The sequence below is a fragment of the Xiphophorus maculatus genome, chromosome 15 (genome assembly GCF_002775205.1).
Source record: "Xiphophorus maculatus strain JP 163 A chromosome 15, X_maculatus-5.0-male, whole genome shotgun sequence".
NCBI lineage: Eukaryota > Metazoa > Chordata > Actinopteri > Cyprinodontiformes > Poeciliidae > Xiphophorus > Xiphophorus maculatus.
This window is the reverse complement of record NC_036457.1, coordinates 16993497-17021373: the sequence shown is the minus strand read 5'-3', so window position 1 is coordinate 17021373 and position 27877 is coordinate 16993497. Positions and strand designations below refer to the sequence as shown.

The following is a 27877-nucleotide window of genomic DNA, read 5'->3' as shown; positions in this document are numbered from 1 at the left end:
GTACTATATATTTTGTTTGGTTCCCTCCAGTCAGTCAGTGAATCCTTAGTGTCTGGCAGAAATAACTGCATTTCTTAAACCTTTTCATAAATTTCATCATATTTTACTGTGATTTCATATTACTGACCAACAAAATGTTCTGCACAATTCAATACCTAGCTCCCATGTGATGTGTTATGTCCGTGAACTTTGTAATTGACAGCCATTTTGGCAGGCAGTTGCTATGACAACAGTAAACAAGCCACAAGTTTAGAGCTAGCTCTTGCCTTGTCCCTAACTTATAAACAACATAAGTACCATTATTGCAACCATTACTCAATCACAATTTTTGAGTACTCTGCCCACCTCTGTGTTGTAGTAAAACAAATATTAATGATATTTACTGTAGTACTTACTGCCGAACTGGCTAAATTAGCTTAGCTTAGCTTTTATCTTCAAGCTAAAACGAACAGTTGCCTACATGTAAGTTATTGCTTACTCTGCCGGTCACCAGAGCCTTGTTATTCACGTGAAGAATTCCCACATCCTTTACAAAGTCGCTAAAATATTGATTGCATGCCTCTGTGGGTTTCAGACGAAGCTCCTTCATAGTGTATGCACTCTTCATGTTCACCAAGTAGCTAACTGTATTGCAGTAATGATATCGGAGGCAGCTCGTCTACATTGTCGACATATTTTCATTCTCCGTCTCATACAGGTCGAACCTGACAGCGGAGATTTTGTTAATGTGTCTTTCTCTTACGCATTGGTCAAGAGCATCCTCATATTTTCTTTTTGTTGGTCTCAAAGCCATGGGTCTGCTATGTATTGGAGCACTTCTGGTTCAGACTTGTGGGAAACATGTATTATGGAGCACGACAAACGTGAGAGGAGATTAAACGCAAGATGCTTCTTTTGGTGGAAAACTAACACCCTAATCATGGAGGCAGCATCATGTTATGGGGTCTTGCTCTTTATTAGCAGAGTAACTGGTACAAACAAACCTCAGAAGACTTGCAGCTCTTCATCAAAATGTTATGAACACTTCTGAAAGCCCTATTCATCTAATTAGGGATCTTCCTGCTTAACAGAACACCTTTACTGATTCTTCTAAATTTGAAAATAACACAAAAAGGAACTAATTCATTAGTTTCTGTTAATGACACCACTCATGCGTCTCCTCTGTGTTCATAAGCAAACCCAGAGGAGATGAACTGCCTCTGGATTTCCAGCCACTGTGGTTGAATGACTGCAATTCCACTGGCTGCACACATCAGGACAGAGAGCGCTCGAGGACATTAAAGGACACAGATGAGAACGGACATCCGGAGTTCACAGCTCCACATCGGATCCTCTTCTATTGAATATGCAGGTCATACATGGGCTCGTACACGAATGTGAATGTTTAGGATTGTAACGCGAATACAGACAAGGACAACCAAAGAGTTCCGTGTTAATCCCCATGTGGCTTTGTGCTCCAAGAAGAGCAGCGAACGTTATCCGCAGGATTGATCTTTCCTGCTTTGTTCTGTCTCTTTAAAGTGATCACAGACAGCGGTATGTGCTGCGTTCATGTTGGCTCACTCTACAAAACTGCACATCTCTGCTAAAAGTGAGATTCCTACCAAATTTTCCATTTCCAAGGTCCAGAACATTTCTAGACTTTAAGAGCAATTTTAAAAACTTTCTGGACATATGAGTGAACTGTTTCATCATCTTCATGTATCTGAAATATAAAATACCTCAATGATGAAGTAGCTTTCCAATTCAGTAGTGTAAGGGATACACTATTGAGACAAACATCTAAAACCTGGAGTAGATTATCCTATATAAAGCAATTTGAAATATAAAATATCTTGTTTTTAATTACCTAGAAAAACCACAGATCCATTTTGAAAACCTAATTTGAGAAGGTACTGAAGCAAATTAGGTACCTTGTACCTAATATAAAAACAGTTAAAAGCCCTTCATTTTCCAGAAATTTTGATTTTAACTTTTAGATAATGGAGTCAGAAATAAAGTTTGGAGACTCAATTTTGATATACTTTTTATTCTTATCAAGCATTAGAAAATGATATTGAAATTTTCCAGACTTTTAAGCCTGCCTAGGAACCCCCTGTATACGGGCGATCATCGTCACAATGCTGATCTTATCCAGAAGCAAATTAAACACTCCCGCAGGAGATCAAGATGATCAGAAGTTTCCATTTTGAAGTTAGAGCCTGAAAGGAGAAATCACTAAATTAAAAGCCATGTTTGGTGGCAGGGGTCATTGTTGCCTCTGAAGGTAAATGGATCGTGAAGCAGTGAGGGAAACTCAGTTCATATCAACGCTCAGCCTCAAAGCGTTTCCCTCCCTTTAATAATTTTATACGCTAACTACATAATGATAGCATCATTTGTTCTGGGAAAATGATTTTTTTTTCTTCTACTGCTTAATGAGTGCTGATAGGGGGAAGAAAGTCACTATATTGCAAGATGATTGGAGTAAAAAGAAAAAAAAACACATTCCAAATAATCAGCAGCACTGTGTAAGAACTAATACATTTAACTGCATTAATTTGGTAAGGAAACCACAAATGTCAGCTCAGGCTCCTGTTATTTCTGATGAGTGGACAGGAGGTCCTTTTTAATAGCAAGGCTGGCCTTTTTTTATCATGGAAATGCACCATTAACTGTCCTTTGGAGCTGTTACATTAGCTGGCCACCTTCCAAAAAGCCAATTAATCAGCCTCTTTCGTCAAGCCGAGTCACCTGGCAAGATAGGATCCTTTCTGAAATATGTTGAAGTGTCGTGTAATGGAGGTCCTATTCAAGGATTTGGCCGAGCCGGGGAGTTTATAATAAGAATGAAGTGTCTGTAATCGTCCCTGGGTGAAAGGAAGAATGGAAGGGCTCTGTCAGCACCTTCAGAGAAGCATCACGTGGCCTCTTCAACTTCCTGCTTGTTTCTGTGAAACCACCCACAGGGATCTGATTTAAACACAAATATACTAAAGATTATAAATTAGAAATACCCTGATATAATCTGAGTATGCCATCTGCAACTCCAGTGGGCTAGGAAGCCATTCAAAATAAAATAAAATCTAAAAACATCTGCCTATTTTTTTAGCGCATGACTTGTAAAGCTAGACCATATAAATTGTTATCATGCTGACAAAACAATTTGGAAATTATGCCCAACTAAGTGCTTTACAGCCTCTGCAGCAATGTTCACAGCGAACAAGAGTGTAAAACATCCATCACTGTGGAAAAAACAACGCAGAGAGCAGCTAAACAGTAACCATTAAATTTTATCATGCTTAAAGCAAAAAAATAAAAAATAAAATAAAATAATGAAACAGGGAGACAAATTTTATTTATGTTTTTAAACAATATAACCTGAATTATTAATGTTATTCTCAAAAAGAAACATGCTAACTCTATCCTAGCTTAGCAAGAATGTTTTAAGATATAGGTAACAAAGTTGTTCTGCAGGAACTTTGGGACCAAGTATGGGTTAAACACAAAACAATACTAGACAATGTAAAGTTTGAAATCCCGCTGGTGCGTGAGCTAAGTGGGACACAATCACAAAATTATTTTTATTACTTGTTTCTTTTTTTTTTTTACAATACAGCACTCAATTGTGTATATCCCTGAATTTAAATAAATACTTATTTTTCTGCAAAAAAATTTTCATTCACATACACAAGTTACAATTACCCATATAAATGTAATTAAATACAATTTGTCTCTAATTTGCACCTTTTTAAGTTTACCTGAACTTTTGTTTGTTTTGAGTGACATTTTAAATTATATTAATGAGTAAAAATAAAAACACCAATAAAAAAAAAACAACCCAAAACAACAAAAACTGCATCGATCCTTAGGCTGTGTTAGTAATCAGTTTTCTTGGTGTTGCATCAATCGGAAGAAAACCCATCAAGAATAGTTAAAGAAAGGCCATACTTTGTTAATATGAGAAAGGCAGCAACTTTTTTGTGTTAATTGAAGACAGTTTGATTTTAACACAAATATGTCCTAACTTCCTTTGTGAAATCTACAAGAAAAACTTTCTGCTGCTCATAAAAAAGTAACTAAGTAACGTTTTGGTACTTTTTACCTTTAGGTAACATCGAGCAGTGATGACTTGTATTTAAATAACTGTACTTGAGTAAATTATTTTTGCACCCTCTCCACCTTTACCTACACACATTTATTTATATATTCGACACAATACACCTCTCTTTTTATTTGACTGATGAATAAAGATTAAGCATATTATTATGACCACCAACAATATTGTGTTCATTGATGGTTGTGGCCTATTTAAGCAAGATATTTCACCCTCTCTAAAGAACAGAACATCAGATTTGTGTTGACTTTGAGTCTAGTGGAGTCCAATCCTCAACGGATAAGGAATTGTTTTTGGCATTGAAACACTGGTAAGCATGTGGTCATAATGTTATGGATGATATATGTAACTATAGCCCATCATCAATCTTGTCATCAGTTGCTTTAAAAATAGAGGACAAAAAAGAGCCAATATAAAATACATCAAACTCTTCCTATAAATACAAAGACGTTATTGCGGTTGATTTATCCACCACTCGATTTGGCTATAAATTCCACAGACACTCCTCGGCTGAGAGGCTATATCACTTTCTTTTAAAGCTTTAGCAGCTTCTCTTTCGTTCCCACCCTCCAACAGACCAACACTCTCAGGATGGTACTCCTTCAATGATATACAAAAAAAAAAAAAGAAAGGACTCCTGACTTCAATTCCGTTGCTTCGTGTCTCATAGCAAAGCCATTTCTAACGCCCAAATGCTCTCCGTGTCTCTAAGCGATGTCCGGGCCCCATTTCCCGGTGCCATCGGTTGTTAGTGACAGTATAGTGGAAAGGGAAAATTGCATATTATTTACCCAGCGTCTTCAATATGCCACTTTTCCACTATGTAGCCTGCAGCTTACAACTCATGGCACACGCACAGACCCACAAACCTGCAAAGACACATGAGGCGCATGTTCGGCTGAATGCATACAGTTCTGTCAAGGCTTAAGGCTTCCTGCCCTTTGCTACTTTTTTTTTTTCCCCTTCTTCTCTTACCCGCAGCAGTTCAGTGACATTCCGCCCTGACACGTCATTAAAAAGTGTCACAGGTTCTGGGGGAATGATTTCTGCCATGCTCTGGCTCCAAATGGGGAGGAGGAAACGAGGCGAGGAAATAAAGGAATGACGAACTGGAGTTGGACCAAGCATATAAAGTCGGGCAGACAGGAGGCTTGCTGTGTTTTTTATGTATTACACATGGGCAGGAAATTTGAGCTTGACTGAAAGCTCAATCACATTATTGCTCTCTGGGTGTCATGGCCACATGCTGAGGCACAAACCATCGGGACGCAGGTGCTACGCCGCTGCTATTTTACGCCACGTCTTTTCTCAGCCACCCCTCGACCTTTTCTATCCGTCTCCCTCGCTTAGATACGTTTTACGAGACTTCTCCCACCGTTCGTTTCCTTCCTGAAGGCGGGCTGACCCCCCGGTGTCTCGTTTCGGGAACCAGCGTGGCGGGTTGTTCAGACAAGCGGGAAAACTTCTACTTCATCTGACTAACTCGCCTGTGCTCCTTGCCAACAGAGTGTGAGATTGAAAGAGCCCAGTGAACTGAACTGAGTGAGGTTAACCAGGATTTTATCTTAAAAGCTGCTGATGTGGGAAAGTTCAGGTAGCTCAGAAATTCATTTTTCTTCACAGAATCCTGTGGAAAAAGTTTCTCCGCAGCTTAATTACGTGGAAAGATTTCATAGTAGTAATGAATCTATCTGGCTGAGATGAATATCTGGTCTCTGCTCTGGGTTACTGTCCCTTGCAAATGTATGCATACCACTCAATGATTTACATTTTCATTAAATCATAGCTACAACCACAAACTTTCAAGTGTTAGACTAAAACAGATTATTGTACACATTTTGAGTTGAAGGAAAAGTATACTTAGCTTTAAAATCTTTTCAGGAATGAAACTCAGGTAAGTGCCTGGTGCATTTGTAATAAGTTATTGTGAGTGAATATTTTACAGAATCACTTTTTGATGTATTTGGATTTATGCAAGTCTTTAGCGGCGTGTCTCTTCCAGTTTTACACATACACACTGAAAAATAGCTTAAGTTCAGCCAGACTGCAAGGAGAACATCTGTAAGCACCATTTTTCCCCCAACTCTAGACAAAGCTTCTTCATTGAATTCAGGTCTTGACTTTTTTATTTATTTTAACACATGGAGAACCAATCATCTAAAGCAGTTATCTCCAATTGCTTGGCCAGGTGGAAAATTAAAGTCTACCCCAAAATCAAGTCTTATGCAGCCCCAAACAAGATTCCTAGAAAGTTACCTAATCATCCCTGTCCCAGCTGAAGAAAAGTGTGTGCCACCACCATCCTTCATGATGGGATACTGTGTTTAGAAGCTGATGTTGGTTTCCCTCCACATGTAGAATTTTGCATGCATGCCAAAAAGTGGAGTGGACAATGAGATAGTGGACTCTTCTAAGTACCTGGGTGTTGACCAGAACAATAAACTGGACTGGACTCACAACACTGATGCTGTTTACAGGAAGGGTCGGAGCAGACACTACCTGCTGAGGAGACTGAGGTCTTACAGAGTGCAGGAGTTAACAAGTAGCTTCAGCCATGTATGTTGGAGCAGCAGCTTATCTACCGCTGAGAGGAAGCAGTTGGATAAGCTCATCAGAAAGGTCCTTACATGACATTTTAAAATCTTTTTAAATTATCCTATGCTCACACGTTAACATTTCTTTGAATAAGAGTATGCTATTTTTAATGACAGGACCATATTTTATTGTGCTGTAGATTTTCTCTTACTGTACATCATGTTGTCATTACTTCTATTTTTGTATATTTATTTTTATGTGACTCAACATTCTTGGAATTGCCTGTCACTTTTCTGCTGGTACACCTGAGTTTCCCCATTTAGAGACAAGAAAGGTTATTTCTATTCTGTTTTGTTTCATAACCAAACCTGTTTAAAACTCTTTAAGAAGTTATTATCTTCTATGTTCCTTCGTCTTCATGACTATGTTTGTTGAACAATGTTCTCCAACAAACATCTGAGCCCTTCACAGAACAGCTGGGTTTATGCTAAAAGTACACACACATTTAACCTCTTTTTATCAACTGGGCTACAGTTAGAAGTAAAGGGGACTGAGCGTAAAGGATTTCTGAAAACCATCCATCATTTTCGTACCTCTTCGCATTTATGGATATTTAGTTTGTGGTTGTGATGTGACACGACGTTGACATTTTTAAGGATATTTCCTTGCAAGTCATTTGATACTTAAAGAATTCCCACCAACTACCATCTGATGTATTTTGCCATTATCACCACACCACCACATATCAAATGATAAATGCTAAAGGTTTAATTCAAAAGGTGAGAAATTCTAATTCTGTGTGTGCTCTGAGTAATGAAACACCGATTGCTGAGGTCTGAACTGCCAGTGATTCAGCTCACATGAGGCAGTACCTCCGCCTGCTGCCTGATGAGAACACATTATTTTTAGGGAATGAATCTCGCAGTGATGGACCCAGGTAATTTGTCTGATATAACCTCAACTACATTTTAAAACAGCAATAAAATACTTTAAAATCATCTCTATGAAATTCATAGAGCCATAAATACCTCATGACCTCAGAGTTTTTAGTTTTTTCTCCAGCTGAATATATGATCCACAAGAGCAGGAGTACATGTACCTTCTCGCACAAGCCGCTGTACCCGAAGCTCTCACCTTCGGACTCATTGATTGCACGGCGGTTAAAATTTGGCCTGCTGTACGCTGCTGTCAATACCCATGTGAGTGACATAACCTTTGATTATGATTAGCAGGCTGAAGGAATAGATCACCAAGGTTTACAGGACAGGAAAAGACACTGTTCTCGGCGTATTTTTTGGATACAATAGAGCACATTCAGAGAGAACAGCAGTTCTGGGATTATGAACAACTACTGAGCTGGGACATATCTTAAGAACAAAGTTGATGATCACTATACGGGGGAAGAACACGGGGTTACCCGTCTGTTTTTTCATGCTGTGCATCTCTCAGAGATGACAGCTCTACATAAGACCTGCTCTAATGCTTCTCTACACACCTACAGGGTCTGAGCTGTCAGTGATTAGCAGGTAACATCTTGAAGCTTTGGTTTCATGCTACAGATACAGCATGTGTTCAATGTAAAAAAAGAAAAAAAAAAGAAAAAAAGAGAAAATTTTGTTTCTTTATTACCTGTACTCTTGAACTGGGGTCTTGTTTAATCCATTTGATGACAGTCTCATAGACCAGCTCCTCTGCCTTTGTGTTCAGGCTGTCGTTGGACAGATATGTCACCAGGTCCTCCTTGGACACACTTAAAATCTCCTCCTGACCTGCCACCTGAAAGGCAATAAAGAGTAAAAGATTTTTAATATGACTGCTTTAAGGCATTTGAAATCATATTTTGAGCAAATCATGCTGAAAGGTCTTGTGTCATCCTCAGACATTGATGGGTTGTCTACTGTGATGTTCAAACACCTGCCATTATGACAGGTGAAGTGCAAAAATCCTAGGGAAATACAGCTGGTTTCCCATTGTATTTTTTGAAAAACCTCCAACTTGCGCACCATCTTCCAAAAGTATTCAAACCCCTTGAAAACGACATTTTTAAAATGACAAACGGTAATGCATTCTCACAATTTCATGTAATGTATCAACAAAAAGTAGGGCAACTATGAGCTAGAAGGAATAAAAACATGGTTTATAGATCGTTTTATCCACAATTATAAACTCCTGCATGCATCTGTATTCAGCCCTTTACTCCGATACCCTAATGGAAAAATTTAAAGAAGGTTAGGTCACTAAAAGGAAAGTATTATGTATTTTCCAGACACATATTGCCATTTTAAAGCACAATCAAATAACTTTGCTACCTTCAGTTCTTTTGAAAATGCTTTTGTGGATATTGAATCCTTTTGATTCAGTATCCACAAAACAAGATTCTCCTGATTGTTTAACCCAAACAAAGATGCTAGAAAATGATGAGAACAAGAAAACAGTATTGAAGGGGGAAATGTAGCCTTAAGAGTTGTGGTGTTTCTAAAGAAGTAATGATTGCTGGATACTATATTTTTATTTCACTATGAAGATGAAAATGTGTCATTCAACCCCCCTGCCCCAAAAAAGCAGAGGCAAAGACAGTGCACAAATGCAGTCAATAACTAGAGATTTCACATACAGCAGAGCTCTTTATAACCAGTGGCAGGCACATCGACCTACTGCTGTCTCTCCTGGCTGGAAGCCTCACAGCAGAGCTAATATATAATGTATAACTTTTTTCATGTTCGAAGGAAGACAGGCTGGCCGTTTTCCCCCAGCGTCCAGCTTTTATATTAGGCTAAGCTAACTGTCTCCAGGTGGGTAGCCTCATCTTTAATTGACAGACAGGGGTATTGACCCTAGTGCCTACAGTAACTCTGTGGAAAGAGACAAAAGTTATGAAGTGAGGCACCTTCTAACAGCACAAATGTGGTTTTGTCCAAGTCAACTTTATTGACTTTAACCAGTTGAATGGAAGCTAAAACTAGTTTTTAGATTCACGATAAAATGGGGCACATAATTGAGAATGAATGTAACCTTTGCTGAAGAAGACATCTGCTGACATACATCTAAATGTCCTTCATCGGGCAGCTCACTGCGCTATCTGGATAAAACCTGCAAAAATTACACAAAAAAAACCTCTCATGTCACGAAAACCTGACCAGAATGGAGTTGGGTATCAGGTCTAAGACAATCTTGGTTCAAAGACAGTCTGATTTAGACCAGAGGATACTTACTTATACTTATCTACCAACCCTGAATAGGAGTATCTGGTTTATTTACTTTTGATCAACATTATTAGCTTTTTCTTCTTTTGCTCTTTCCTTTGGTTTATGTTGTTTGTATTTCCTTTTAATTCCTGTAAAGCACTTTGTATTGCCTTGTTGCTGAAAATGTGCTATATAAATAAAATTACCTTCACCTTTACTGTCGCCAACTATTTCTGGCCTGTGAATGTGATACCAGGTGCATTATGGGATAGTGTGAACAACTAATACCAATGGCAGCATGTCTTTTTCGTAAAGCCCTACGGAATTTTGAAGACGTCTTCACCAAATCATTCAGTTTTGCATAAAATTGTGGCAAAAATAAAGATTTGATTAAATGCTCATTGTTTTCCAAAATATAAGAGCACACTATTTATTTATGTTTTTACATTTGCTACTTCAACTGCAACACTTGAAAAGATTACTTGCTAAACTCCAATCAATGACACAATTTGCATTGAATCGACAACAATTACAAGTGGTTGTGCTGCTATGTGCTACTTCATGCTGGTCTGTCAGTTAAAATAACAAAAAATTCACTGAATGTTTCCGATTATGTCACTAAAAGTGAAAAGTTCAGGAGCAATGAACACAGCAATGAGCAATGAAAGGAAAACTGTGCTAAAGAACGCATTTATACCTTTATGTGGCCCCATCATCTTTTTGAAACCTATTTTTCTAAAGCCTTATAAATGGTTGGCTGTCTACGTTGCCCCAACCAAAGGTTAAGAGGAGGTATTTTTTTATTCTTGCAAAGACAAGGTCAGAGAAGCAGCATGCTTTCAAACCCTGGAGTGCATTTTCTGATGCCATGCTCTGATGCTCTCATTTTCTATAGTAGGTAATTTAGTGCGATTTGCTTCCAATTTAAGCTAAAAAAAAAAAAAACAACAACTGAGAAGTCTTTGAAGTTTTCTGTTTGTTAGTGGGTATCTGTCTGTAATTTTCTCAGTAATTTATCTAAAAGCTGTTCTGTCACGAAGCAGAGCAGACCAACCTTTCCATGCACAATTCTGGTCAAAAGTGTACATACACTCATTACTGGCACGAATACCACAGTAATCAAACTTTAACTCCTAGAGGTAAAAGTGGGCTTTTAGTGACAGGAGTAAATGCTTTTTATTTGAAGTGGAAGGATTTAATGATATTAAATCTAAATCAGTCTTAAGAGCAGGCATGTGGAGCATAAGTTTGAATTTATTGTGGACAAAATCATGCAAAGGGGAAAAATACATAAAGTATACAGCACCCCTAAACAAGTGATAGTTAATATTATAAGTTCCATCCTGGAAACACATCTTTTCTTATCCATCAATACAATTCAGGCATAATTCTGTATAAGATAAGATAAGATAAATCTTTATTGTCATTGTCACAAGGACAATGGAAACCTGATCACTCTGCTTCACAGATCATTCAACAAGGCAGGTTTCGGCTTGGGGGAGGCTGTTATAGAAGTGTAATATTATCCAGCATTATCCGCTGCAAAACCAGTTTTAATGTGGGTTAAGGATTACTGTCTTGTTGGAACACAATTTTTTTTGGCTAAAATAATTGTGAACAACCGAGGAGCCACCAAGACTTGGCGTTCATTATGAATTATTCCAGAAGACACATTGTGCAGCCTCCCACATGGACAAGCTTGGAAAAGAATAAGAAAAATGTTTGAAGAAACATAAGTGAGGCTTTTAAACTTTAGAACATCTTAGCAACCGCAAAGCATGCTAGTGGTAGCAACACCAAAAATCAACAGCTTGATGGTTACACTTGGTCCCAGTGATTCCAAACACACTTCAAAAATGGTTTTGGAATAGAGTAAGAAATGTACCATTTCATAACTTCATCACAGGGACTTTCAAAACAGTCAAATACATTATTAACCTGAGAGAAACAAGTTAATTATAGTTTTGAAATGCCAGAGCCATACAAAGGATCATATTTAGTATTTGACCTTACAAGAGCAGACAACCCCCCCCCCCCCCCAAAAAAAAAACATCAATATATTTTGTGATAATTAATTAATCCATTTTCTTTATAGATGTAAAGTTAATGATAGAGAGGATTGATCTCAACTCACCTCAGGGAAGTTCTGAAGTGCAAACGCTTTGGCCATGTTATGGAGCTCAGTGCAACTCATGGCCTCAGCCATGGCCAGCACGCCCAGACAGTTAGCAGCAGTCAACTGTTTCTCTGGAGTCGATAAAGAAGGTCGGGAAGACAAGGAGAAAGGGACAAATAAGGCAGAGGGCGGAGAAACAAAGAAACAAAAGACAAAGGCTGATAGATTAAGACAGAGGGAACAAAACACACTTTAGACATCCATAAAAAGATGTAAGAAGCCACAAAAACAGACAAAGCAGCTTCAGGTAGCACACACTCAGAGCCCACAGGGCTTTGTATCTGCCTGAGACTAAGGGAGAACAACTATAATAACTCAAAACAGCTTCGGGGACAAACAACTGGGGGAATCGATCGCTCACAACCCAGGCGTGAGGTGGAGGATATCAGGGAGCAGAATGTGGGATTAGCTGGGCCACTTCAAAGAAGTCCTGTCGGATCCCAGGATCTACCCTGCGCGTGCGCACGCACACACAAAAATAGTGTGGCTACCCTGATGGCCAGGCCAGCGGGAACAAGGCTTAAGCCACGTCCTGTGATCTCGCGTACCAGTGGAGCATTTACGGCGACGTCAACAAACACTATTTCCGTTTATCACAAGAGGCGTCGATGTTAGACAGCGGGCGTACACACCAAAGCAGGCAGAGGTCGAGATCAAATAGTTTGCTGGGCGCTGAACGAGGCCTGATTAAATAATGACCATCAAAGCAAAAGCAACACCAAGGTGTTTATCAGTAAAGAGAGTCAGAGAGAGTCTTCCCTAAACAAATATCAGACAATAAAAGGTCAGTGAAGCTTTGGTGAATCCCAAATCAACAAAAGCCAAACCAAATGGTGAATAAAAGCAGGCCTGATGGCTGATCAGAGCTCATTTTGGGCCTAGACAAACCAGATGTGAAAACATTTCATATCAGGTGTTCACATCTTCAAAACATTATCTTGAACTTCTAATTTCTTTGATGCGACTAGGATCACAGCTTAATTTGTTGAGAATAAACCTTTGTGAGTGACAATATGAGCATTTTAAAATAGGTTTATATACTGCATGTGACATTTATAAATACAGTGCTTTGCAAAACTAATCGTAATTTAACCTTTTAACATTTACATGCATTACATTTTCTTGTTTTAACCATAGATTGCAATGTATTTCATAGGGGTTTTATGGACTAACACAAGATAGCACATCATGTTGAAGCGGAAGGAAAAAGATACTCCTTTTAAGTTTAAAGTGAATTAAGAAATGAGTTAATTGAAACCATTTGTCCATTTGTCCTTTCACATAAAAGGTTCAGGGTGCAATGTGGAAGCAGAAGGGATACAAGTTCAAGAACTTAATCTTTGTGTAGGACACTGTGCCAACAGACAAGCTTTTCCAATATGCATAACCTCACATACCGTCTGGGGCAGAACTTACATTTCCTCCTGGAGTTAATTTATATTCAGCCCCTCTAAGTCAATACTTTGTAGAACCATCCTTGGCAGCAAATTCAGTTCACAAAAGTCACAAAGACAAAGGTTTTTGTCTAAAGACAAAAACCTTTCCCCGTTTTTCTCCAAAATAGCACACACTCGGTGAGAGTGGATAAAGAGTGTGTATAAATGTCGATTTTAACTTCTCCCAGATGATCTGAAAAGTATTTAGGTTGAGACTTTGACTGAGCCACTGAACTGAGACATGCAGGACACTAACTCCTGCGCACTCACCCTGCCTCACACCAGAACCCATTTTTCTACATGCTTGATGTGTAATGTGCATGGAAAACTGTAAACAAGACTTCTCAAAGCTTTCTTTAAAAAATAAATAAAACTGTTTTTACCACACTTCCACAAAGGGGAAATTTATATCATCCAAGATGAGAAATGATCTTGGTGAACGTTTCTCCCACCTGAGCTGTGCAGCTCCTCCAGAACAACAAAGGCCTACCGGCTGTTTATGTGTTGAATTATTTTTGTGTCTTTCAGGTTTAGGTAGATGTCCATGTCTTGGTGGGTTTTTGTGAAAACTATACATTCTCCTACTTTAGGTGGGTCTAACACATTAAAGCACATCAAAATACACAGACAGAGGATGTAACATGGCAAAGTGTGAAAAAGTTGCAGGAATACTTCAGCTAGAGCGGGACACACGCAAAATCGCTCTGGCTTGCTTCAGTTTCCCTGAATCTGAGGGTGGATAAATAAAGGTCAAAGCGGTATACTGGAAATAGGTTGAGGAAATGTTTGCCATTTATCCTAGGTGTATTTGTTACAAACTTCAATAATTCTTGATGCAGTATCAATTCCTCTCTGCTCAAGGACATGCGTTTGTGCCTGTATTTCTCTCGTTCTAATGCGATGAAATGTCATGAATCTTGTCGAGGAAGAATGGATTGACGTCTCGCTGGCAATGAAGGTAACAAATGTGTTCTGCTTTTCTTTTTTTCCCCTTTTCCCAAATCGAGAAAAACAAATCAATATCATGTGCTTCCAGTTCTGCTTTACATTTTTTTTTCTGCTGCTGACCTTTATGCCAACATGCCCTTCCCTTGTGTTACAGATACCTCAAAACAATCTTTTAAATGGAATGCAAAAGTTGACATTTGCAGCTTTTTTTTTTGGGTTGCCTGACCCACCGACATCTGGAACATGCCATTTGCCTTTCATGCGACCCCTTAGGACTCCTGAAACCACTCCCCTTGTACGCTCCACTTTCCGCACCTTTTTTTTTTTGCGGGTATAAATCTGTTTAGCTATTTTTCAACTCCATCATTCTCCAGGCTAGAAGATTTGACATTTAAGTGACAATTGTTCCCTGACCTTTTTAGAAATCTGTGCTCATGCTCGGTCCTGTCCACTGGGAGCGGATCAGAGGCACCGTGCCCAGCTGAGAGAGTTAGCAAGTTGAATTCTAACAGGGCTATGAGCTGCGGAGACATGACAAAAAGGAGCATGATGTTTAACTCCAGGAGGAAATGTAAGTTCTGGCCCAGACTGTCTGTGAGGTTGTGCATACTGGAAAAGCTTGTCTGTATATAAAAAAAGATTAACTCCTTGAACTTTTTCTCCTCGCTTGATAATCTCAACCTTTAATGTGATAGACTGACAAATGACATAATTGCGAAGTAGAAAGGACACATGGTTTCAGTTAATTTCTCAATTATCTGAAACTATAATCCACTGCAGCCTCTAAAAAAAGCCTGAAATGTGTGGCATGCATTTCTATTTAGCATGGGTCAACACTTTGTAGTCCCAAGTTCTGCTAAAATTATAGCGGAAAGTATTCTGTGTTATAGCTCTGCCGACTTTGCACTAGGGCTGTAATGATTCCTCCAATGATTCGAGTACCTCGATTATTAAAATTCCCCGAGGAAAATTTATCTGCCTCGGAGCTCCTTTAAATTATGTTTTATTATTTATTATTATTACCGTGTTCCGGCCGGGTCGTTATTCGCTCTTACTTCCGCCTATCAGTTGTTGCTAAGTGCTAGCAGCATAATGTCAAATTTTCCAAGTTTTTGTTGTTTTTGGAGGGACCAATAAGATGCTTGGAGTAAGACAGTCTTTCTCCTCCTGAGACTGCATGTTTACCGTTTCAAAGTGAATGAAGGGAAAACGCTGCTGGTATATTTATACAAGAGAGAGAGATATCCAACACAGACATTTGAAGTACTAGTAAATATTCTTTTACAACAGCCCTACTTCCCACATCTATAGACTGAAATGTATACTTATTGTTTATCGCTAAATATCTCAAGCTAAGTCCAGCTTGATGGAGAGCTATTCTCAAGTCTGACAGAATCTTAATTGGATTCAGATCAGGATTTTGACTGTACCGTTCTACTATATAACTATGCTACATTTCATTGTAGCTCTGACTGTATGTCTGTCCTGTTGAAAGGTTAAACTCTGCCCAATTTCAAGCCCACTGCAGCCTCCAACATGCTTCCTAGCAAGATTGCAACGCATTTAACTCCACTCGCCTTCCCATCAGCTTGTTTGCAACTACTTAGCTTGGACCTCTTGGCTGTTTCTCTGAATGAGGTTATCCTCGCCTGGCCCGTTGGTTTAGGTGGATGGCAGATTTGAAGTTTTAAAACATGCTTCACTTTGCTTGAAGGACTGAATATTGCTCCATGAGATCTTTAAAAAGCAGGGGTATTGTTTTGTCACCTAACCCAATCTTATCTCTAACCTGCCTGTTTTGTTCCTTGTAGATTATGAGGATGATTTTTTTTTTTTTTTTTGCTTAGTGATGCTCTGAAGCTTTATCAGAAGAGCTGGTTTTATACTGAGAGCAAATCACATGTAGGCTGGCACTCAACTGACTGCAATTTAAGGGGTAGCAGATTAAAAGAGGAATGAGAACAAAAACACACCACACTTTTCAGATTTTTTTTTTTTTTTTAAGAAGCACAACCATTAATCATTCACATTCCATTTCATATATATGCACAAATTTGTGTTCTCCAAATAAAATGCATTACATTTTCTGGTTCTAAGACAAAAGGATGCATTCATTTTTAAGGGTATGAATCTTTTTGCACATGTCAGAATGTCAGAATGGTCCCAAATGACTTACCTAGGAAGGAGACGCAGACTTTGCAGAAGGTGTTGAACTGGAACTTGTTGGCGGCCTCCAGCAGCGTCTTGGCGTTGGCCGAGTCGATAACCAGCGAACCCGTGTAGACGAACTCCAGCAGCAGCTCCAGCACATCAGCGCCGATGTTGCTCATGGTGAGCTCCAGCATCTCCCCGCTCTTCGTCTCCCCTGACGACCTGGTCAACCAATCATGGCGGGGAGACAAGGCAAGTTTAGGGAAGTGTTCTTAGGAAACGCAACGAGGAGCTAACCAAAAAAAAAACAAACAAAAAACAAAAAAAACAGACAGAAAAAAGGAAGACAGGGATGCAAAGACATGTATGCAACACACAACAGACAGCTAAAACAAGAGTTGGGAGGAAAATAAGAGAATCGTTACACAACAGTATAACACAAAGAGGAAAAGGGAAAAAAACAGAACTGTGGATGGTTTCTACTTTTCTATGGGGAGAGGGGAAGCAAATGTACAACTATAGCGCTGCATCTGAAACAAAATGTCTCCTCTGAATAAAGATTAGGCAAAAAAATAATAATAATAAACCAATGAAAAACGTTATTGCTTTTGAAACAAAGCATGCATTTTATGGCTGGTTGCATGTATGCGAGGAGTTTATTGCAAAGCAAGCATACATGACAGGCTTAACGGAGAAAATGGAGAGACAAACATGTGACCATGTGAGGTATATATGCCGGTCAAAGCTTGTTGCAACTCGCTGTCTGTGGGCCTACTCTGCCGTGTTGGATATCAAAGCTTGCACATCCACTCCTACTGGGATGACGTAAGAGGTGCCAGGGAGTGCTTGGATGCAGAAATTAAATAGAATACGATATCCCTTCGTAATGCATGGCCCAATAGGACGCTTTCAGAACTGGGCCACGTTGTGACTTTACTCGGATCAAATGGCCAAGATTAGTTCTCGTGCAGGATCCCCTCGGGGAGGTATGAGAGCATTAAATAACACCTTACCACCCATGTTTAATGTCCCATGTGAAACAATAATCCACTCAAGGGCAAAATAAATGGAATCAAAGCACCGCAGACTGCATGCCCCCTCTACCATGTCTCGCTCCCTGCGGATACGGACATCAACAATATAAAAAGTAGCCTGCATTAAGATGGATGGAGGCAGTTTGCTCCTGCCAGTCATGCCGGCGCAATGATTATGTGTTGTCTGTCTCTGCGAGCGTGTGCATTCGGAGGTGTCTGTTTCCCTCTTATTTTGAAGGAATAAATTAGAAAGTGGCGACAGCATTTAGTGAGACGAAGACGGCCAAAACAAGAAAAAGGAAAAGGAAAAAAAACAACAAAAAAACAACAACAAAAAGAACCGACACGACACAGACGGAATGGTTGGAGTGAAGGCTAGAGATGGGAAGCAGAGGAGGGTTGATTGCGATTGATGACGAGGAAGCAAAAAGGAAAAGGGAGGCAGGGCGAGACGGTCCTTCCACAGGGAGCCAGCAGCCATCCTTCTGAGGGGAAAATTTAGGTGTGTTCCATGACTGTACCCTGGTCTTTTAAATAAGAGATATCCCCGCCCACCCCGGATAAACACGCCATCACACCTCAACAGAGCCATTGTCCCCGCTGTAATAATCATCAGTAGCCTGTGGTGTATGAACTGAGGCGTTAGTCGTCATTTATGAGGCGCACTCGGGAAGTGAGAATGGAGAAGGTCATCCAAAATAAAAAACAAAAGACAACCGCGTTTGTCTCTGGATGGACATTGGCTGAAAAAACCAAAGTGGTTACAGTTTTTCCTCCTGCAAAGCAAAAAGCCACATAGCGTTATTGCCCTTTTTCCTCTCAAAGCCCTGCGGTGGGGGCAGGTAGCAAGACAGAAAAGAAAAAAAAAAGGGGGAAAGGGGTGTATGTGTGTGTCAGGGTTAAAGTGATGGAGGGAGGTGGGAAGAAGAAAAGGTAGGAAGAGGAGAGGCGAGCTAAAAATAAAAGAAGAGCATGCTCATCATCTTGGTCAATTAGTGCAATGGGAACCAGCTCAAGTGGCAGTTTGTTTTGTCTAAGCACTTATGTTATGGAAATGACTTTTCCGGAGCTCTCCAAAAGAGGTGGATATTTATGCTGCGTTTGATTGCAGACGCGAATTTAAATATTGAAAGAGGGAGGCAGTGAGGACAGGAGAGACAGAGGGAGGATAGATAGGGCGAGCGGGGAGGAAGATTGCCACACTCAGGTAGAGAAATCAGTTTGTGAGGAACGCAGCACTTATTCAAGAAGGACATTTTGTAGAAAAACCTGCAAGCCTGTCAACATTAGAAACACACCCACGCACTTCCTTATTCATCTCAGAGCCTAAAAAAAGCCAGCTTACGAAGAGGGGAAATGCATCTAGTTGGCTCTAAACAGACCATTTTTCATGGGGTGAGAACGTGCACTACAGAGATACAGTATGCTAAAATAGAGGATGCAAAGCAAAGACCGGCTGGACTAAAAATGGCTCGCATTTAATTTCTGTTACAACATAAATCAGATATGAATTGTATTAATGGATATAACAAAAGGTTTATCAGTTTTTTTTCTCCCCTTTTCCTTTATTACCGTTTTCCTGCACTGAGTTTATGGTATTGGATCTACAGTCAGTTGCTCTTAAACAGGCGCAGAAACAAATGGACCCTCTACAGGACGAAGAGGACAGGGTGACAGGTGGAGAGGTTAAAAGCTCCAACCATCCATCCAAGTGTGAACATTGAGTCATCAACACTGATGAGATGGGGGGAGTGATGTGGACATTGGATTGACAGACATGCCAAAAGCTTTACTTGACCTGAAAAAGTTAACTTTGAGGACCGATTATCAGGAAGTACTACTTTGGCAAAAAAAAAGAAAATCACTTTTGGATATGATCTCAACTGAATGTTATTGAGGAGGATCTCCAATTTGATCATTTCCCTCACTCCTTTCTATTATTTTGATTCTGAGAAAAGCTTCAGTTGGTCCGGTGTAAGGATTACTGCCAGGAGGGTTTCATCATCTAACTGAGGCTTGTGAAATCATATTTCTGGGTAAAAGAAAAATAAATTATTCTAGCTCAATAGTCTCCATGAATGGTGCTACTTTCGAACAAAACTTCCAGAAAATGCTGACACAAAACCTCTGCAAGAGATTGTTGAACTACATGCAACATTGAAGCCCTAGTAAAATTTCATGGGGCCTCCAATACATTATTCTTAACATGATTCTTATTGATCAAAGTTGAAATAAAAAAAGCGTTTACTGTGCGTCATTTCTAAGGCTTTGTTCCACCACTTTGCCCTGGGCAAAAACCTGGAGTATATATGATGTGACAGAAAACTAGTTTAATGTTTAAAAGTCAATAGGGTCATCATTTGGCTGCAGGTGGGCACATGCCTTTTTAAAATTAATTTCAGAAATTTTGGTTCAGAAACCAGAATGTTTATTTTGTATAATTGGGTCTTACTAAGCATATGTTTTGCTTATGCAAAGCACAAGCTCATCTAGGGACAGGCACTGGGTTACGTGGATACTGAGACAAATAAATGAAACAGGTGGTTTTACCCATTTATTTTATTTCTACTAACTAATTTTGCAGAGTCCAACTTACTGTACTGCAGAATACCAGATGGTGCATGTTCACAATTTTATAAGCAAATGTCTGTCTGTATTTACAGTGTGCTGTTTTATACTGAATCTGCAACTAAATAAATAGCATTAAAATCGAACATTTTAAAAAAATGTACACATATCAAATCGGATGCTAGTGCTCGCTTGGCATCGGGTCTTTGCGTTTCCCCAAGCACAAACACAAGTTCTGGTACTAGAAAATTGGTTGGCATTAAAACTTACTTTTTAATTAATTCTGCATTAAAGAGTAGGATTAAGATCAGAACAACAAAGTTGTTTTCTCTTCTCTGCTCTGTTTAATTTGTTAATAAATTACAATCTACATGGTTTAAACAAGTTGCTGCAAGCTGCTAAAAGCTGTGGATGCAGCTGCTATTTTAGATCAAATCCATACAAATAATTTCCAACGAAGTTGTTGAACACCATCTGGCTTTTAATGTCTTATTGGAACCAGGATTCGCATATGAACCTGTTGACATTAGGGCATCTTTTTGTAAGAATTTACTTTATTTTTCCTAATCAGAATGTTTATGTAGTAAACTGCATTTCTAGTAGAATGGCTTCATTCTTTACCATTAAGGTTTTACTTTTCATTATCTGTATCTTATGTTTAAAGTTTTAATTTTTCAGTGATTTGTCCTGCAGTAATAATAGTGTTACCTTCCCAGTAGCTCTGCTCCTTTGGCCCTATGTGAGAGTTTTTACAATGCTTCTAAATTTATGCAGAAACATATGAAGCATGCGTGATGGTTGGGTTTCCAGTCTATATGTGTCCAGGAGCATATTTCTGTTTGTGGCATTTATGATGTTCAGAGAGTTGGTTTGGATGTGTTGTTTTTAATCTGTGAAATACTTGGCCTAGTTGTCAGTATGTTGTTAAAGTGTTACATACATAAAATTTGATTGATTGATATACAGTATGTCTATCTCTCTCCCTGAACTTAATATAATCAACTTGTTAGAATTAAGTAATAAACTAATGACCACACAAATAAATTTACTGTACTGTGTGCTGTTAATGTATAATTAGGTTTGGTAATTTGGGAAACTGAACCCTTTAAATATTAGCCACAACAATGCAACAAAACAGAGTTGCGGTAGCACCGTTGTGAGTCTTCCCCCCTGTAGCAGAGGGCTGAACAAAGCACATAGGATAGTAGTATTCACACAGGGCTGACACTGTAATGGGCATTAAAACAGCTCCCTGCACATCTCACGGTCATAACGCTGTCTGACTCACAAGCGTACAAAAACTCATGGGCCGACACAGACGGAAAAATGGTTGAGGAGGGGGCGGGGGCAAATGGCAGAAAAAGCACGTGTCGGGACTACTCAAAGATCTCGGAGCTTTTCACATTACTGTGGTGTGACAATGCAGTCGCCATAAATTAAACGCCTGCAAGCACACTTATTGGAAAATCCCAAGGGGTAAAAATGGAATTACCAGCGATGATCTGTCTCTGCGCTCCGTGTGTTGGCCCTTTTGACGGAAAGGTAATAGGTTTTTAGGAAGGGGTGAGAGCGCTAGTGTCTGTACATTTGGGAATGACATTACATCCTGCAGGTGCAGCATACGACGTCGAGTGCAAACTTAAGGGAACCTCCCCAAATGCTAATTTGTTGTTTCAGATTTTCATTTTAAATCACATAAAAGCCCATAAACTATTTTCCCTGGGCTCTGATATCTCTTAAGCCACTGGATTGCTGTGTGTGTGGGTAGGCCACAAAAATAAATGTAGATGTGTTTTTCCTTATTTTGCAAAATAACACCTCTTCTGCTCTGACTAATGCTGCCCACCCAAATTTCGCATTAGTACATCTTTTTTGTGAACACATCCACACATAAAGACACCTGAGCACACCTGTTGTTTACCGTGAACACACACATCCAGTCCTAAGCAGATACAGTATGCCCTCGTAACGCCGGGGTGTTTTATGAGCTGACAGGGGTTCTGACTGGCAGTAAATGCCTTCTGAACAAGCTGGCTGAGGAGGGGTGGAGTGCAGAGTATATTAGAAGATGAAAGCACCTCTCTTCCTATTTCTGGTATTTGACCTCATAAAGATGTGGACAGTAGTGAGCCACGTGGAGCATAAGCATATTTCAAGCCAGGTTCAAAAAGTGACCCAGGCGGCACATGGGAGGTCGTAACTCAGAGGCAGACGAGCCTATATCTCATATCGCTGTACAAAGTCTGTTTTTGTGCTGCCTTCCCATTTTCTTTATGCTAGTCCCAGCTAAATGTTTGCATAACGCTGTTGGCTTCACCAGTCCTGACCAGTTACTGAGCAATCCAAACTTTTACCAAGCTATAAGAATCAATGTACAATTACATAATATTTCAACAACCTGTTGAAGAATCTGCAATTCACTTGTGCTGCAAGAGATTGAGAGAGAGCAAGTGAGGAACAGGAAGGCTGAAATGAGAAATTTGTTCTCTCTCATGGAACAAATGCTCAATTTGGATATGTTCGCAGCTTTTTTGGAAATTTCAACAGTGAAATAAGGTTCTCCGTGATCTAGAAGACAAAAAGGGAGTCTGTGTTTTTAGTAATCCACTCTAATCACTACAATCATTTAAAATGTCAATTTCAAACGCTTTTGTCTGTTTTAAATTGAAAGTAAATTTATGGTTTAAACCAACATAAGAAAAAGAGAGAAGTTTTTGGACAAAAAAAATCTGACAAGTGGGTCTTCACAAATGCTACAAATTAGAAAACTGATCATGCAAAATCTAAAATGCCCTGAATTTTTTGTGGCACTAATTCAAGATTTAGCAGTGAGAAGTCAAATGATGAAGCGCCAAATCAGACTAGTTTTACTAATATTTAACTAACTGGTGACAATTTTCTCTCCTGAAGAGTTTGATGAAACAAGGGGAACCAGACAATGAAAGACGCAGCAGGCATGAAGATGAGCGCGATACAATTCAGCCCTGCTCCTTTGGGAGCGTTTGCTGTGCTGAGACTCTGTCTTTGCACATAAATGATCTGGCTTCTTCCCAGATAAGAGTTGGACGACGTGATGGACAGGCTCACAAGAAGGGTGGGGGCGAGGGGTGGGCGTCTATTTTTATCAAAAATCACTTCGGGTGCCTAAGGAAACAGGTGCGCTAGAGTCAAGGTCAAAGTAAAACTGGCCATCTGTGTTTTATTCATGGCTTTAGCAGCTGTCATTGAGATGAGCGGTCCTCATAAGCACGTGCCTCTTCGGCTTTCTCCACCTCGGTTCTGGCTCTCGAGCCCTCCACCTTCACCCCGCTCCCCTTCCATCCCTGTTCAGGAGGAACAAGTATATCTGTGGCAAGCCAGGAGGCCGCCGCAGCTGATAAGCAGCACTCTGTCCTCTGATGAGCTCAACGTCGTGACACTGTGACTACGAGGCAAAGTGGGAGACTTCCCTTCGGCAATGCCGCTATCGCTAGAGCGTACATCTTTTGGTTTTCCTTTGTCCTCGCTAAGCACTTCCTTCCTAGCAAAAATAAAAAAATAAAAAAAATTATACTACATAAACATAAAAGTGGCAAACAAGTTTGGGTCCAATCAAGCCGAAAGCACCTGCAGGGATCTGAAGTAAAGATGACGACATTAGGGATTTATGGTGTTACCTTGCTGGAAAACATGGAGAGTACAAAAATAAGGACACACAGTCATGCATGGGACTGACACGCAGGTACTTGTATTCACAAAACAGCCAGTGAAGACAAAATGATATGGAGCACAAAAGGACAGAATACTTGGGGAATACTTGAATTGAACTCATTTGAATACATCGGTGAAAGGTGGGGAGAACCTGCGAAAGCCGTGTTTCTGTTTTGTTCTTTGTTAATGCTTCCGAAATTCCTTTCCTAAACTCACTAACCCAGATGTATTAGCATATGAAAAGGCTGGTAATCAAAGAAAAACTCAGAGAATTAGCAACAAACAAAACACTGAAGCTCTGGTGACAGGAAAAAAATAAATAAATAAAAAAAATCCCTCTGCCTGCAGAGGACAGTGTGGCTTTGGCAAATTACCACCTAATGTGTGCAATGCATAATTCTTTTGTTATGGCCCTTTGGTGAGTTTCAAAAAAAAAAAAAAGAAAGAAAAAAACATCCCCAGTCATGGAACATTTTTACTGCTCATTAAAATGGAAATGTGGTTAAAATCGCCCTACATGGGGAGGAAAAGGTAATGACGAATGTTGACCTTTTTCTCCGGTTTGGGATACATTCATTTGAGTGGGTGGAGGAAGGAATGGCTGCTGGCCCTGTGCTAGGAACCAAAGTCTTCACACACCTGCAAGAGAGAGAGGGGAAGGGAAAAAAAAGCAACACAAATGCGCCCTATGAAAAGAACAGGCTGGATCAAGAGCTGGTGGGAGAGCGGAAGAGGGGGGAAGGAAGGAGGGAGGGGAGCGAAGGCAAACCTTTTCACCAGGTCCTTGAAATACAAGCTGCAGGAAGCTAGAACATTTTGGTGGACTTCAAACTCTTTGCCTTCAACAATAATTTTCAGGTCTGTAAACTCTTTTGTTCTGCGCTGTTGGTTCAACTCCTTCAACATCTCTGTAGAAGAAGAAAAAGAAACAAACAGTGCCATAGTGAGGTTGAGCCGTTTTCTTTTTTGTTGTTTTTTTCATACATACATGCATACACAAAGATAAGTGCATGGACAGCATGGCAAGAAAACAAAGGTGCAGACTGCAGAACACGTTTATGACCAGGCTTAGCTTATTCGCGTAGCAGAAAAGTCATAGGTACAGATTGGGTCAAGCATTTCTGCAAATATGAACGGAAAGAAGGAAGCATAGAAATGTGCATGTTAAAAAATAAATCATATATTAAACTGTTTAAAGTGGAAAGAAATTACTCAGAAAAGGCTAGTGTTTGGTAGAACAATAAATGTAAGGAAAAACTACAGTGTGTTACAAAACTCTTCAGACTGCTTACACTTTATCGCATCTTATCAGATTACAACCACAAACCCTCTGCATATTTTATTGTGATTTTATGTCAGACGACATGGTAGCTCACATTCGTGAAGTAAAAGGACATTTTTGTTCTGTGGGGATCATTTGAGTTCAGATCCCTATACTCCAATAATGTTAAATTAAATCTAGAGCAACCACTTGCCTCAATAATCTTAACAGGACAATTAGTCGTGCACGCCACAAACCTGGCCGTTATGTCAGGGAGGAAAGAGGAAATCTGTCGTTGGAAGTCATAAGAAGTCCTGTCTGCAGTCTGCCACAAAGCATGTGGTCAGGTGAGAATACAATTCAGGCTTTTATAGTCTGTATTCAATACGCCATGTAGGAAAACAATGACTGAAAACCAAGATTTCAGTCTTTACATAGGAAGTGCAAAGTTGGAAGAGACGGATCCTAAAAGTCTTGCAGCTGCAATTGCAGCAAAAGGTGGGTCTATAAAGTGTTGACTCTGGCAGGATGAATAGAAATGCTTGCCACACTTCCTGATTTTCCGTTCTAAAACTAAATACAAAAAATTTCCTTCCACTTCACAACCATGCACCCCGTCGTATCAGTCTCTCATATAAAATCCCCCCAAAAATACACTGCAGTTTGCGGTTGTACCTTGACAAAATATGAAAAAGTTCAAGCGGTATGAACACTTTTGAAAGACACTGTGTATCAGTATTCAAAAAGACAGTTTTTTTTATTATCAGCAAGATTGTTAAACTTATAATAAACAAACAGCACCAAGAGCAAAGGATCTTGGTCACGCACCTAATATCAAGATTAGAGAGGATCTAAAATATCAGAGGACTGAAAGCAGAGACACTGTCAATGCATTATTCAGAATGAAATCAAAATCTTTGGCCTCTCACTTAAGCCGTACTCAGCACAGAGCTGACCTTCACATGTTATCCGCTAATCCCACCATCCTCTCCTCTCACGCTTTCAATGGAAAAACACCCATCCACGCACACACTTATCCTCCTCCTCTGGAAATAAAAAATAAATAAATAAAGTTGGGGGGGGGGGGGGGGGGGGGGATCAAGGACAGCACATTCTGAGAGAACATGCTTGGAGCCAGAAGCAATGTGCCGCTGAAGGCCACGGCACACAGGGAAATGTGGCGAAGCAGCGCCATGCTAAGCCTGGCCTTACTGTAGCGTTGGGTCGGGGGCGCTTGTTTGTCTGCATCTTAATGAGGCACCATGAGGGGATGCTGAGAGTGAAAATCAGCGGGAGACTGGCAACTTATCCTACAGCTCTGGGAGGGAGATCCGACGCCGACGCTTTGTTAATCCCCTATTGAGACTGCCACTAAAAACAGAGCTCTGAGAGACTTCGATTGCTAAATACAGATGAACGGGGATGTGGAACATCGTGATTATGGAAGGAGGCGCCTTCCAGACGAACGCTGCGGCATTAGCATAGCGGTTCACTGAGGCTACAGACTGTGAGGCACAGTCAGCAGAGCCTGCGTGGAAAAAAGGCACACCATCCAGGAGAGAGCGATCAGACCCATGTGAGATAAGGAATAATTCAGATTTTTTTTAAAAATGGCAGATCCTTTCCCCAAAGCTAAAGCGCGTACCTTCACAGAACTAGCTTAAATGTGGCAATCTGAACAATAGCAACCTCAGCTGCATAACTGCTATGCTGTCAATAATGTCATGTGCTGCGAGGAAGGTGATGTTTATGAACAAATGCGTGATTTAAACAAGCTCGAAAACGCCAGAAATTGACCAATGTGATTGTGCCGATGACAAAACGGATTTCTTGTTGTCATCATCCTGACAGAGGTCTGTGTTCATCCCAGACTGAAAGCTGGGATTTAATTAACCTGGAATGACACTCACCTTTCTGTTCGAATAGAAAATCTGCTCATTTAGCTCCCTCTATTCTCCCCGCCTGACACGCAGAGCTCAGCTATGAATTATTTCAGCGGCTGAAATTATACAGCATAAAGACACATGACAAATAAGGTGTGATTCAGATACGAGCTATGAACAGGGGGAAAAGAAAAAAGCAAAACAAAAAAACCCGCCTCTTTTCCACAGTTATTGCATCAAGGAATGACTGACCTAAAAGAAAATGACCTGGTTATTAAACATGCTGAATACTAATTGAGGCAGAGAATAATGAGTGCTGCTGTTTTTGACAGTACATCTCCTGTACTCTGATTGGTTGCACGGCTACATGGTTCATGTAAGCCATAGACATCCGCACAAAAACACAAAAGGCTGCCTTGTCTTTCATCAGTCTCTCTCTCTCCCTCTCTACTTTCCACTTGCCACTGTCAGTTCGCCAGATTTCTGATTACTTTGTGGACATGGACTCTGAATAATGAAAGCACGGTAGTTCGGAGTCTGCATTAGAGGATTTCCAGGCAGCGCTATGGCTCTCACCTCTAATCAGCCACACCGCATACCACAAGTTCACCCCAAGAAAAGAGAAAGTAAGCGGGAGAGATGGAGAACTCCACTTGTCAACAGACAATGGGCACCTCCCTTGGAGCAGCGCGCACACACACCTGAAAGCGTGATGGAAAAGCTAATTATGGCTTCATGGGGGTGCATTAGCAGAGCACCCCCAGAACAACTCGTCGCCACCGCCGACCATGAAACTGCATACGGCATCCCTATTTTTGGAGATGGGCACACAGAAGTGTGGAGAAGGAAAGCCATGCTCAATGGAACCAAGGCAGCGTTGAAACATCTCAATACTCTCCGGAGAAAATCTTTGA

The 27877-nt window shown here is 40.1% G+C and overlaps 1 protein-coding gene across 3 annotated transcripts in view; it reads right to left on the bottom strand.

Annotated features, from left to right (window-relative positions):
• klhl29 (kelch like family member 29) overlaps positions 1-27877 on the bottom strand; it is a 276011-nt gene that overhangs the window by 84203 nt on the left and 163931 nt on the right. For all 3 annotated transcript variants that reach the window (XR_002754055.1, XM_023348256.1, XM_023348257.1), the window contains 4 exons: positions 24589-24727; positions 16553-16749; positions 11951-12063; positions 8261-8407 (listed from right to left, as the gene is read on the bottom strand). Coding sequence is in view for 2 of the 3 variants with exons in the window: in XM_023348256.1 (XP_023204024.1) it covers positions 8261-8407; positions 11951-12063; positions 16553-16749; positions 24589-24727 (596 nt within the window). In the remaining variant the exon portion in view is untranslated. The remainder of the gene's footprint in view (positions 1-8260; positions 8408-11950; positions 12064-16552; positions 16750-24588; positions 24728-27877) is intronic.